This window comes from Pinus tabuliformis, chromosome 8 (assembly GCF_031772625.1).
Source record: "Pinus tabuliformis cultivar Carrire ecotype Pingquan chromosome 8, CPIR1, whole genome shotgun sequence".
NCBI classification, from domain to species: domain Eukaryota; kingdom Viridiplantae; phylum Streptophyta; class Pinopsida; order Pinales; family Pinaceae; genus Pinus; species Pinus tabuliformis.
In genome coordinates this window covers 284389733-284404864 of record NC_142294.1, presented here as the reverse complement: position 1 = coordinate 284404864, position 15132 = coordinate 284389733, and the positions used below count along the sequence as shown (strand labels likewise).

General features: G+C 39.3%; 1 protein-coding gene across 1 annotated transcript; it reads right to left on the bottom strand.

Annotated features, from left to right (window-relative positions):
- Positions 1–4942: 4942 nt before the first annotated feature.
- LOC149235230 (RING-H2 finger protein ATL80-like) lies at positions 4943–5554 on the bottom strand. Its single transcript, XM_089368495.1, has one exon. The coding sequence runs from the start codon at positions 5552–5554 to the stop codon at positions 4943–4945; it is 612 nt and encodes a 203-aa protein (XP_089224621.1).
- Positions 5555–15132: the final 9578 nt, after the last annotated feature.

The window sequence follows — 15132 nt, the reverse complement described above, 5'->3', positions numbered from 1 at the left end:
ACTTCCATCAAGTTTATTATGGCATGCTAGATTCGGACATTTGAACTATGACAGTCTCCACTTATTGAAGAAAAATGGTGTTGCTGGTTTGCCTACAATTCCTAGAAAACTTAAGCAATGTGATGCTTGCATTCTAGGAAAGCATAGCAAACAATCTTTTCATGATTCACATTCAAGAGCACATAGGAAACTTGAACTCATTCATTCAGATTTATGTGGTCCAATGCCTGTTCCTTCTACAAATGGAAATAAATATATCATGACATTTATTGATGACTACACCAGAATGTGTTGGGTTTATTTATTGAAGAACAAATCTGATGTTTTTCAAACATTCAAGAATTTTCATAAATGGATTGAAAATGATGCACAATCTCATATTGGGTCTATTCGCACTGATAATGGAAAAGAATACACATCAAATGAATTTGAAAACTATCTTCGCCAACATGGGATCAAACATCAAACAACTATGCCTTATAATCCCCAACAGAATGGTGTAACTGAAAGAATGAATAGAACAATCTTGAATATGGTACGATCCATGCTTTTCTTCAAAAATGTAAAGATAATGTTTTGGGCTGATGCTGTTCTATGTGCTGCATATATAAAGAATAGATGTCCATCTAATGCTATAAGAAACAAGACTCCTTATGAATTGTGGTATGGACATGTTCCTTCGGTAAAACATCTCAGGGTCTTTGGTTCCACCTGTTATGCTTTGATACCAAAGGTACATAAAAACAAACTTGGTGCTAGAAGTCGTAAGTGTATCTTCCTGGGGTATTCAAACACCTCCAAAGCATACCGCCTCTATGATGAAGTAAATAAAAAGTTTGTTGTATCTAGAGATGTAATTTTTCTTGAATCATCCAGATCTGACAATGTTGTTGAGCGACAACTTGATCGCTTGGATAGATTCACAAAATCAAAATCATTTCAAGAATTTGATAATCAGATTCCACATCTTGAAGAGGGGATTCCTATTCTAGATCAACATGTGGAATCTTCTTTTGAAGAACACTCTCCCCCGCATGAAACTCCAACAACGGATGATGCTTTAAGTGATGTAATTGATAGAATTGGGAGACTCAATCTTGATTCAGTCCCAACTCAATCAACAGAGCAGCCTGGACCATCTCAGAAAGGTCCCCCAAAGTGGCTGACGAAGACACTTGAAAGTGTTCATCCTGATGAAATTGGAAAAACAGGAACCAGAAATTCAAACCGACAAAATGGAGGTGATGTAGATGACTCTAATTCACCTGTTGATATGGATGTTTCTTATGATTGTGAATTGAACTTGTCTACAGATTTTGAACCAACTTCCTTCAAAGAAGTTGCTTCTCATGATGAATGGAAAGAAGCAATGCAAAAGGAGTATGATGCCCTCATAAAGAACGGCACTTGGAAGCTGGTTGATCCTCCATTTGGAACCAAACCAATTGGCTGCAAGTGGGTCTACAAGAACAAGTATAAAGTTGATGGCTCACTTGACAAGCACAAAGCTAGGCTTGTGGCAAAAGGTTTTGCACAGAAGGAAGGGGTCGATTATGAGGAGACTTTTTCCCCCACAGCGAAATGGGCTACCATCTGGACACTCTTTGCACTAGCAGCTCAGAACGGTTGGAAAGTCCATCAAATGGATGTAAAAACTGCCTTCTTAAATGGAGATCTAAAAGAGAATGTTTTTATGTCCTAGCCTGAAGGATTTGCTGTGAAAGGACATGAACATAAAGTATGCAAACTTGTGAAGTCCTTGTATGGCCTCAAACAAGCACGACGAACCTGGTATGAAAAACTAATTGAGCATCTTCTGAAACTCAATTTCAAACATTTTGATCTTGATGATGCAACTTTATTTGTCAAGAAAGTTGGCAAAACAGTTGTATATCTTGTGGTATATGTAGATGATCTTTTGATGACAGGGAACAATGAAAGCTACATTGCATCCATAAAGAAGGAATTAGGGAAAAGTTTTGAAATGATTGATTTGGGCTATGTTCATTACTATCTTGGCATTGAAGTAACCCAACATCCAAAGTCCATATTTCTTTCTCAAAAGAAATACATTGGAGATCTGTTGAACAAGTTTGGCATGATAGAGTGTAATCCTCTCACTACTCCAATGGAACAAAACTTAAAGCTCACATCTATTGAAGGAAAAGAATTTTAGGATGGAACAAAGTATAGACAGCTTGTAGGAAGTCTCAACTACCTAACTACAACCAGACCAAACATTTCGTTTGCTGTTGGAATCCTCTCCGGGTTTATGCAAAAGCCTTGTGAGGGACATTGGTCTGCTGCTAAAAGAGTTCTAAGGTACTTGAAGGGAACTCAAGACTTTGGAATCAAGTATACACAGGTGGACAACTTTAGTTTGATTGGATACTCTGATTCAGACTTCAATGGAGACAAAGAAACTAGGGTATCAACTTCAGGATATGCTATGAGTCTTGGATCAGGAGTTGTCTCCTAGAGATCACGCAAACAATCAGTTCTAGCAAATTCCACAACAGAAGCAGAATACGTGGCAGCAGCTGAAGCAACAAAAGAAATTGTGTGGCTCAGGAAAATTCTTGAAGATTTGCAGGTAAAACAAGTACAATCAACTCCACTCATGATTGACAACACCTCTACAATAAAGTTGGCTAAGAACCCAAAGTTCCATGATCGAACGAAGCATATCAATACTAAATATCATCTTATTCGACATCATGTTGAGGCCAAAACAATCCATCTCCGTCATTGTTCCACAAATGAGCAAATTGCAGACATCTTCACCAAAGCACTTGGAAGGGAAAAGCTTGAACGATTCAGAATGATGCTTGGACTCACCAACATCCCTTCAGATTAAGGGGGGGAATGTTGACACCTAATCTTCATGATTGGGTGAATTTTATGTAAATAATTAAATTAGGAATGTGAACAGTCATCGGGAGATGAACTGAACAGTCACTCCCTATTGTATATAACAATGACCTACCTATGGAATAATATACGAATCAGTTTTTGTTTTGTGGAGTTACTGCCTGGCCTAACACCATCATTAAATTAATGTAAAATCTAAAACATTTATGCCATGTTCTTCATTAATTTTAATCATCGATGGACTCATTTGTAAAAATTCTAAAAAAAGGTTGCATTAAATATTAAATATTATTAATTTTATTGAAAAAAAATCAAATTTGCCATCAACATTTTCTAGATTCTTATAATGGTTGTACATATTAGAAAATAGAGATTAGAGAGAGATTGATTACATACAATAAATCACACTTGATACCCTTATTGATCATGATTCCAACCCATGTATTGGAATCCACAGCTTCTATACTGACGCATAAAGACTCACAATGACAACTATTCATGACATGGAAGCATTATTTCTAACACTTTCCCTTAATGCTTACATGGAAAACATTAAAAACACATATACAACAATATGACAACAATATGATATTTGTTTGACTTGTCTTCATCAACACTCACATTGGAATCTCGCAAACACTTCTCTTTCACCACCACATCTTCGAGCTATCACTTGACCTCCATTTAAAACATAGCTGCCTTTGATCGTTGACATACTTTCTCAACTTCCTTAAGCACAATGAGTCAATGTTGATATTGAACCATCCTATGAATATACCATCTGTCGAGTTATCTAAAAAAGTTCTCTGGGTACCGAATGCATTCAGAAGTCAATTATACAATTAAAAATCAATTATACAACGTAACCTTTTAAAGACATAATCAAATTAACGTGTAAGTTGAAGTCCGTGGCTCCACACGACTTATAACAAATCATAATCAAATCACTCAGATTTTCTTGTGTTGTGCTACCATATGCATCACGAACCACCAATTTAAAAATATATTAATTTGTTTTATAATTAATTTTTCATTTTATTTTTTACATTACACTTGCCCAATAACACACTTTAAATATCAACCCCACACAAATTTAACTTATTAAAAATGGAAAATAAATTGCTTAATAGTGAAGGTGACACAACCATTGACACCAAAGAAACAAAACCAATTATATAGTTTCGAATTAAAGTAGTGCTGGCTGTGAAAATTCTAATTCTATTGGTAGCATCGTATCATTCCCAAATTCTAACAGATCGGAAAGACTTCCTCCATAATACTGGAAGATGAAGAATTTCTTCTCTGCCAAGTCGGGATCCTATCCCATTACCACAGTTCTAGAGCTCCTGCACTTTGCAACTGAACGCAGACGCAAACCAAACAGACTGCATATCTTTGTCTGCCAAAATTAAACAAATTGACTGCACATGTCTTGGTTTCGAGATCCACTAGCACTGCCTAAGGCTCGTAGTAGTCGTCGTTGATCCTCTCCAGCTGCAGATCTCATTATCGATGTCAACGCTCACCTGAGGAATCACGACCAAAAGAGTTGCTTGATTCACAATATTTTAGCAGTTCAACATACTGCAGAATATCTGCCAACATTGTGGTTTAAATTGACCAGGAGTCATTCATCTGCGTTCAATGGCTCTAGAAAAAAAATTGAGCAACACACATATAGATCTACAAAAGGGAACAAATCTATACAAAGAAATCTCCATCCATCTCAGGCGTTGTTTCCATTGTAACAGTCTCCAATCATCTACTAGATGTCTTCTGACAGAAATCGGCGAAGGTGGATCCTTTTCCATCCATTGAGGAGCGGATACGTTGTTGTCTATGACTTTTCAGCCATGCCTTTCGATTCTCCTCCATAGTATTGAAGGTGTAGAGCCTAATTCTAGCCTCCTGCAATGCAGAGTGCCTTCCGCTATGATTTTCAAATAAAATTGAGACTGAAATAGATTCGAGCGCCAGTTTATATTTATTTATGGACCTTCAAATAAACAGAGGATTCCAACGGCAATATATACTTATCCGATAGTTTATGGAATATAATTTCTTTACATCATCAAACTTGGAATGGTTGACCATCATTTGCTGCAACACTCTCGTTTCTTTCGGTAATAACATACATTCGCGCGCTTTCCTCTTGCTGGGAGAACCCTAACGATTTCTTCGACAATGCACAGAGGAGAGAGTGTCGACATGAAGGACAAGAGGCATTGGAAAGTAGCCATGCGTCTATGCAATCTGCGTAGAAGCTGTGACAGCATTCTGGTAATACTCTCACCCTTTCTCCTTCCATGAATTCTGCCAGGCAAATGGGGCAATCCACGGCTCTAAGGGGATACCCTGTGTGGTAAACAGCGACTGGAAGTGCTTCTAAATCCTTTTTCTCAATCCCAGATTGAGCTCTTTGGACATCCATATTGGGTGATGGCTCCGACACCACTCGCCATCGCCTGTAGAGCCGTCTATAGCGGAGCAGGTCATTGAACCCCAAAACGCACAGTATTGAGAGGAACAAGGCCGCGATGACAACGACTATGCTTGAGCCGAATCTCGCATCAGCAAAGTCGAGAGGTACCTCTGTCATGGGAGCGAAGTGGTTCGATTCCTCTCTATCTTGCAATAATTTCTTGCCCTCAACAGCCAATGAAAATGAAAACATACTCTGCATTTTGCTGAAAATGAGTTCCAATTATAGCGAACCTCGAAGGGGGTCAGGCACAATGGCTTCGGAAACCATGAAATTCTCAGTAATTCTGTTGGAAGAAACTAAGTAATTCCAACTACCCGATACCAATGTTCAACAACGATTTAAATGTTGATTTTAGAAATCGTTGAAAATAGGCAAGCTTCTCCAGGAAGCCACCGCCTGAATAGATCTCCAGAAACTTCTCCAGCTTGTATATATACTTGTTAATTGATGAATGGAAGTATGTTTTGTGTTCAGTGTTTGTGTTGTGTTCAAGAGTTGTGCGCCTTTGATTTCTGTCATGGTATGAGAGCAGGTGTGTGGTCGAGCGCTGTGTGAGCTGTGTGTTGCAGAGGAGTTGTGAGCTGTGTGCTGAGAAGTGTTGCAAAGGAGGGCTCAGCTGTGCATTGCAGTGGAGGTTGTAGCAGCCGCTGTGGTGAAGAGTGTGATCCTGAAAGAGTTGTGCGGTGAATTTTCTTTGGCTTATGGTGTTTTATTATGGTTAAGATGCTGATTTTTTTATAATCTGTGTGTTGTGTTAAGGTGTGTTGAGCTCTGTGCTGATGTTTCCCTCAGCAAAAGTCTTTGTTGCGTCAATTTTTCTGTTTGTCTATTAATACACAAGCTTCACTTGCCAAGGCTGCGTTCAGAATCATTAGCAATGCGCTTCCCGGCTGCTGATATATGAGAAATTGGATTCAAAGGGTAATCTGTAGCAGTAATCGTATGTGGAATAGTCTAATTTTTGACTAGTATTTGAAGCTTCTTACATAGTTAAGCTAGGAGTTTGTCTGTTTAGGCAGTTAAGAGGTTTTATACAAGTGGCAGTAGCAAGGTTATATCCTGTCTCATGAACTCTCACTGTCTTCGGCAATAATTATAGTGGAGCATCAGTTTGTTAATGGATGTATCTCGTGATGACAGTGGTTTGGTATTACAATGTTATCTGTTGTCTGTTCATTAATGTTCCATGATGCTGTTTTAACATTCATACTATTATACTGCTCCTTGTTGGATTTCAAACCAATAGAAGTTTTGATTTGTCCGTTAAAAAAAAAATAAAAATTGCATTTTGGTGATTGAATAAAGTTTTTCATCATGGCAAATTTATTGCTTGATACTTATACGAATGAATCTACCAAACTTGATGGAGAAAATTATGTGAATTGGAAATTCAAGTTAATGACTATTTTAGAAGGAAATAGTTTGTGGTCCATTGTGAGTGGGGATGAGCCCAAACCCACTGTTGCAGGTTCTATTCCAGATTGGGAGAGAAGGGAGACAAAAGCAAAGGTATTGTTGCGTATGTCCGTAAAGGACAACATTATTCCTCACATCAGAGATTGCAAGACATCAAAAGAAACATGGGATACGTTGAAGGGTTTGTATGAAACAACAAATACAAACTGGATCTTGTTTTTGAAGACTAAGCTTTTATCTCTAAAAATGGAAGCAAATGAAAGTATAAGCAATTTCATATCTTGTGTCAAAGATTTAAGTGATAAGTTAGGAGATATTGGTGAAAAGGTGTCTAATACTGACTTAGTCACCATCATATTAAATGGCTTAGTGCAAGATTATCAAATTTTTGTTTCAAGTCTTGCAGCTAGAGAGAAACCCCCTTCATTTGATGAATTGACAGGAATTCTTCTACAAGAGGAGGAGAGGATGAAGAGCTTTAATTTGGGCTCTAGAAGTTTAGATTTGGCATTGGTGGCCAAGGGCAAATATCCATACAGAGGCAAGCCATGGGACAAGAACAAAGGAGGCAAGTTTCAAGCAAAGCAAAAAGGTATGACACAGTCTAAATTTCCAATCCATAAGAGAAATGATGAGTGTTATTATAGTGGCAAACCTGGGCATCATTCTAAAGATTGTTATAAAAGGAAATATAATGAATCTAAGCAGAGAAATAGAAGGCATAATGGAAATTTTGTGGACAAAGATACCTCAATCAGTGATGGATTTAAAAATCTTAAATTGCTTGTTTCTGATGTTGCATTGTCTGTGGAAAATGATGATAAGAATGCTTAGTTCATTGATTCTGGTGCGTCACTCCATATGTCTTGTAATAAGGAGTGGTTTGATGAATATCATGAAAACATTGATGGAACATATGTTTGCCTAGGAGATAACAGATCACTTAAAGTTCAAGGTTATGGAGTAATAAGTGTGAATTTGCCTAATGGACAAGAGAAACATATTCATAATGTGATGTATGTTCCTGATATCAAAAAGAATTTAATTTCTGTTTCTACTATTACTGACCAAGATTTGAAGGTGGAATTTGTTAAATCACAGTGTGTAGTAAAAGACATTCAAGATCAGTACAAGGTTATTGCCACAGGAACTAGAGTTGGAGGCTTGTATAAGCTGGATGTGACTAGGAAAAGTCATCAAGCGTTGGCATCTACAACAATATCAATAGTAGATTTATGGCATCAAAGGTATGGACATCTAAATCACAAAGATTTAATGCTACTTCAAAAGAACACTATGGTTGAAGGGCTTCCTGTCTTGAAGAATGATCATGTTGAATGTGAAGCATGTGTACTTGGCAAGCAACATAGGGAGGAATTTCCTATACATAAAGAAAAAAGGCAAAGGGAAATACTTGAATTAATTCATACTGATGTATGTGGACCTATGCAAACTAGATCTATTGGGGGAGCATGGTATTTTCTTATTTTTGTGGATGATAGGTCTAGGTATACATGGGTTTATTTCATAAGAAAGAAGAGTGATGTTTTTGAGTATTTTAAAGAATTTAAGAACATGGTAGAAAAACAAACTGGTAATTACATCAAAATTTTGAGATCTGATCAAGGGGGAGAATTCAAAACAAGAGAATTTAATCAATATTTTAAAAGCAATGGGATTCAGCAACAATTTACAGTGCCACATACACCTCAGCAAAATGGAGTTGCTAAGGGGAAAAACAGAACACTAGTTGAATGTGCACGTAGTATGCTTCAAGGTAAAAATATCTCTAATGTTTTTTATACTGCTGTTTATTTGAAAAATAGGAGTCCAACCAAAAGTTTAGAGCTTAAAACACCTTTTGAAGCATTTTATGGGTGCAAACCAAAAGTGAGTCATTTAAGAGTTTTTGGTTGCAAGGCATTTGCTCATATTCCAAAAGATGAAAGAAGAAAACTTGATGCAAAGTCAATTAAGTGCATATTTATTGGTTATTGTGATAATCAGAAAGCATACAAGTTGTTTGATCCCAGTACTCATAGATTGCTTGCAAGTAGGGATGTGGTGTTTCATGAGAATGCAGATAAAGGTGATAAAATAAATAATACTAGTGTATGGCATGATATTGATGATTATGTCAAATTAGACACAAGTGTTGAACAAGAACAGGAACAAGTACAAGTTCAAGAACAAGTAGCATCAAACAGTGATGACACTCCAAAGAGAGGAGAGGAGACTCTGCAAAGCCAAAAGAAAGATGAAAGCAGTAAAACTCCAAGAAGGTCATCACGTCAAAGTCAGATACCTATAAAGTATAAAGATTATGCATTAATGTCTCAGGTTATGAATGTTGTAGAACCTTCAAGCTATGATGAAGCTAAAGAATATGAAGAATGGAGAAATGCAATGAATGAAGAATATAACTCTATAATGAAGAATGACACATGGGAATTAATAGAATTGCCTAAGAACAAAGTTCCCATAGGATGCAAATGGCTTTATAAATATAAATTTAATGCTGATGGAAGTATTGATAAACATAAAGCTAGATTGGTTGCAAAAGGATATTCACAGAAGGAAGGAATTGATTATGAAGATACTTTTGCACCTGTAGCTAAGTTGAACACAATTAGAATTATGATTGCATTAGCTAGAAAATATAATTGGAAAATGCATCAGTTAGATGTCAAATCTGCATTTTTGAATGGTGAGTTAAAAGAAGAAGTTTATTTAGTTCAGCCTGAAGGGTTTGTAAAACAGGGACATGAGCATTTGGTTTGCAGGTTAAAGAAAGCTTTATATGGCTTGAAACAAGCACCAAGATCATGGTATGTGAAAATTGATTCTTTCTTTTATGAGAAGCAAAAATGATCCTAACTTGTACATCAAGGAAGATGAAGGAAAGAATGTTGCTTTAATATCTGTATATGTTGATGATCTTATCATAACAGGAAATGCATGCAAGGTGATTGAAGAAATTAAAAATCAGTTGTCACATGTATTTGAGATGAAGGATCTTGGTGAATTGCATTATTATTCAGGTCTTGAAGTTTGGAGGGAACCTGGTAAGACACTGATCACACAAAGCAAATATACAAGGGAAATCCTTAAAAGATTCAATATGATTGAATGCAAGGCAACATCTACTCCTTTAGAACAGAATGTCAAATTTTGCAGTGATGATGGAACCAAAGAGGTGAATGGCACTATGTACCATCAACTGGTGGGAAGTTTGAACTATCTCACCACTACTAGCCCAGATATAGCATATTCTGTTAGCATACTTAGTCAGTTCATGGCTAAGCCTTGTGAAAGCCATTGGAAAGCAGCAAAGAAAGTCCTTCGATATCTGAAAGGAACACTTAATTTTGGTATTATGTATACTGATGAATTTGATGTTGAATTGGCAGGTTATTCTAATTCTGACTAGGCAGGAAATCCAGATGATAGGAAATCTACTACTGGATACGTGTTCAATATTGGTTCAGGACCAATATCATGGAGCAGTAAGAAATAACCAACTGTTTCATTGTCATCCACTGAAGCTGAGTATAAAGCATTATGCAGTGCTACCTGTGAAGCAATATGGCTTAGGAGGATACTTGAAGATGTTGGAGAAACACAACAAGCACCTTCAGTAATAAAGCTGAATGTTAGTCCTAATCATCTCTCCCGGATTGAGACTGGTGATGATCCTACTAGTTTGGAAGAAGGGTTTCCGAATGCACAACTCTTTTATGTTCGTGTCGCAAATGATCACTTTGTTGATATAATCCAGTTTTTAACAATTGACATAGCCCCAGAGGGATATTCTACACAACAAAATAAGGAGTTGGTGGTTTGCGTGGTTGATTTTTTCTGTGATTATCGGACACCTATATAAAATTGGGTGCATTGAGATACTGCACCGATATTTCCCAGAGTTTGAATGACCAAGCATCCTCGCAGAAGCACATGGCGGAGTAGCGAGAGGCGACTATGCAAGAGGAGCGACTACACAGAAGATCCTGTGCGCAGGACTTTGGTGGCCAATGGTACATAAGGATGCAAAAGCATATTGTAGACTGTGCGATGCTTACTAAAGGACGGGGAGACCATCGCGAAGGGGCGAATTGCCCTTAAATCCACAAATAACTTTGCAGGCATTTGATAAGTGGGCGATTGATTTCTTTGGTCTGATCTAGCCACCAGGGGAAAAGATTGGAGCTCGATATATTATTACAAAAATTGAGTACTCGACGTTGTCACCTACCTTATACGATCAAATTGAGCCCTACACATAGTTCAAAGCAGGCTTCCATAATGTATCTATTCACGCGCGCGCAGGGATTTGAAGAAAATATGGCATAAGTTTCCTTATCTTGTTGGCGAGGCGGATGTCCAAGAAATTGTTGGTAAATGGCCAAGGGAGTGGCTTTACCCATCTGATCTAGGCGCAGGAACAAAGCAAGGAAAGGTACCATCGCGCAGACCTCAGCAGTAGAAAAACAGGAGGAGGCCCAGTAGGCTACAGCTCGGGAGAAAGATGTGTAGCAGAAGGAAGTTGCTGTTAAGGATGTTGCAGACAAGGAACCTGCTGCTAAGGTAGCTGTAAACAAGGAAGCTGCTGCTAAGGCAGTTGCTGACAAAGAGCAGGCGACCCAGGAAACTACGATAGAGGTTGAGGAGTCTGATTCTCGGCACACCCAGGACTAGGAAGGGTTAGATGTAGAAGGAAGCGGGGGCGCAGAGCATGGAACCCCCTTTGTGGTCAATAAAATACCAAATGCAAACCACCTGGAGACCACGAAAGAAGCAGAAGTCCACAAGATTCTCCCAGGTGGATCCGCTAGTCCTCACTGAAGGGGACTTAGACGAGATTGCAGAGAAGGTCCGAAACACTACGATAGAGTTATGGACCCAATTTAAGCAATATTACCAATAGGCGCTGGGAAATGTGCAGAAGGATTTGCGTGATCTACAGATCCAGACAAGCCGACTATAAGCAAGCATAGGTCATCGAACGGGATTCAGGCTAGCCTGCATCAAGCGAGCACAATAATATTGCACACGGATCAAACTCTGGATCTCTGGGTGATTTAGTTGCCAAACGGGGCCTTGCGCGCCTAATCAGAGGAGGCCAACACCCATCTTTCGCAGATCAAGGATTTGGGCATTAACCTCGTGGCACTCCCTATCTAGACCCTACATGAGTTGCACCAAGATGTATCAAATGAGCTGAGGGTTAGGGAGAAGCATGCACTGTTTGTGATTAACAAACTAAAAAAACAATGCACAGATATTTGAAGAAAAAGTAAAGGCACTGAAGGAGAAGGAATAATTTTCCACGCACATCCAACACTTAGAAGTAGTGATTAAACAAGTATGTAATGCGCTGCCTGAACTCAACATTGCAATGGATGCAAAAGCAATAGAAAAGATCCAGAAGCTGGTTGCAACGGTTAAGGAGTCTAAAGATGAAATCGGCTAAGTCTGATTTGAGCTACAGTTGCAAATTTCGGAACTGCAATTGAAGTTGTAGCCGACGACTCCACTGAAGGTTCGAGAGCAGCCCAGAGCTTCTATAAAAGAGGGAATGGTCACACTAGACACAGCAGTCAAGGACTGCACAAAATTATTTAAGCAGACCATGGAGCTCTGGACATCTTTGCAAGAGGAACCCACTATGCATAATATTGGCACTAACATTAGAGAAAAACAACAACAATTTGATGAGATAAGGTCGACTGTGCGCACTTTGGGGCCAGTATAGCGGTTCGCGTGATTAAATGGCGCCGTTGCCGGGGAGAGGAGAATTGAAGCTCAGATTCCCTGGGAGACGACACAGCTTCGAGCTTTGATGACAAACAAGGTTTGAACACATATTTTGGTTGTAATCATCTGTCTGGCGACTCCACTGGAGGAAGGCCATCCTTTGGCGACTCTACATTGAAGTTCTGGCGCAGTTCGTGAAGCATGCTCGGAGAAATCTTCAGAAATCACTAGCTGGCCAGTGCCTGATCCTGAGAGGATCGATAAGCAGAAAAAACTTTGCGGAAGGGAGCATCAGGATCAGGTAAGCCTTAAAGAATTTTTATGTGTCTCTGTTAGTGAAGTTCACCTTCAGAGATTCATACAGCTCCTTGTTATTCATTTCCCTTTTGAACCTCAGTTGAAAGAAGATTTCCATGTTGTCCATCGTATTCCTCTGTTTCTGTCATTCTTTTCATTGATTAATTCCTCTCAGCCTACCAGTATTCTTTCATATACCTCAGTCATGGCAAGCCAGCAAGCTCCCACAAAAATAGAAAGAATCATTACTGCTAGGTATAGACATCTGGTCTTTCCTATTCCCCTAAATGCCATGCCTGCAGGAGATTATCAGGAATACATGCCAAAGTTTACTGGTACAGAAGGAGTATCAGCTGAGGAGCACCTCGAATCCTTTTATAACTTTGCTGATAACCTGGATATCTACGAAGAGGATGTATGGATGAGGGTTTTTGTCCAAAGCCTAGATGGGGACGCTAGAAAATGGTTCAATGAATTACCCCCTAGGACTATTGTAGACATTGAGGCCCTAGATGATGTGTTTTTAAAGCACTGGGGAGATAAGGAAGATCTGCTCTATGATCATACTGAGTCTGGGAACTTTCAGAAGGGTGGTCTCTCATCATCCTCAGAGCATGAGATTGAAGAGTTAGCCAGGATGATTGAGTTTTTGGCCTCTGAAGTTTCCAAGTTAAAAGCTGAGCAGTATTTTGTAGAAGCAGGAGCTCATTGTTCCATTTCTTTTTCGGCTCCAAATCAGTATAAAGAAGCCAATGAGCATATGCAGATCTTGCAGAGAAAAAGAGATACAAGTGAAGATAAAGGGGAGAGGCCCCTTTTACAGAATATAGTCATGGAAGAGGTGCAGCAAGAGGAGGAGGTCCATGGTTTGGGAGGTGCTCCTTTCCTAACCAGAGCTGCATATGAAGAAGCAATAGCTAGAGGAACTGCTCGTGAGTTTGTTGTAGCTGCAGAACAACAAGCTGATCAGCAGCAGTAGATGGCAGCAGATCCCTTCATCCTCAAAGAATCTGAGCCCGAAGCCATCTTAACTTCCCATGAATATGCAAATCTGCCAATTTTACAGCCTGCTTTGGTCCCCACCCCAGTAATCAAGAAGGGAGAAGAATGTCCCTCATCATCTTTTGTTTCCTTGTCTGCTCAAAAGGAAAGCCCTCATTGCTGCCCCTTGAACACTGAGGCAGAACATAATTCAGTGATCAAGGCTGAGACTGATCACCTCAGTTTTGATGTTTTAATACCTGCTCAGTGGGTCCCCACACAAATTGAAAGGGCAGCTTGCCAGATGACAAAGGAGGAGATTGTACAGTTTTGGGATTCCTCCTTAGATGAGGATTGTTCTATGAAAGATGTTGGAGCAGATGATGTCTTTGTGTCCCCTGCACAAGAACATTGTGGTTCACCATTCATATTAGTTGTGCAGACCACAGATAACACAGACAAGTACACAGCCACCATTGTTATTTATCAGGTGTACAAAAGCCCCCATAAAGAACATCCGAGGAGGAGAATACACAGAGGGGAAATGAAATTTGATCCCTATCTACCTATCAAGCTCAAATGTCCTAAACTGTTTGAGGTGGGGGATCAAATAAATCCTGTCCTGCTGATCTATGATGAACCGGGCTGAGAGCAGGATAAACAATTTTGGTGGCCCAGCAAATGGGCAAATTTTGAAGTTTAAGTTTTCAGGCTTTTATGTTTGTAATTAAGTTCTTTTACAGTTTTATGTTGTATGCTTAGTTGACTCCATGCCTAATGGACACTAGGCAAGTGTTTTTATAGCTGTTTTTGTATGAAGGCATTGGTTTGCAGGTTCTTGAGACCTCACAGGGAGGATCTCATCCCCAGAAGGAGCCAGTGTTAGCTTTGCTATGCAAAAGGATCAAAAATGGATTCAGAATACTTTCAAAGGCTGCAAACACGCTTAAATGCATGTCAAAGGATCCATGGAAGCTGTTAAAATCCCCAAGTTTTGATAAAAAACCTTCCACCGAATGAAAAAATTGAAAGAGGAAAGCCCTTTGAAGGCAGAAATACACTATCGGGAGGCAGAAATACCCCAAAAACCATGTTAAAATCAAAAGCGCAGGCTTAAAGGTCCGAAATCATATCAGCCGTCGGATCTGGCCGATCAACGGTCCAGATCGCGTCGGCATATCGCAGGTCGGGGGAGGCAGCGGCAGCGATGTGGTATCGCCGATGAGCGATCGCTGATATCGCATCGGCGTATCGCTATCGGCACTACCAATGGAGCATGGGCCTTTTATGTTTGCGACCCGATGGGCCGGACCCGACGGCAGTATTAA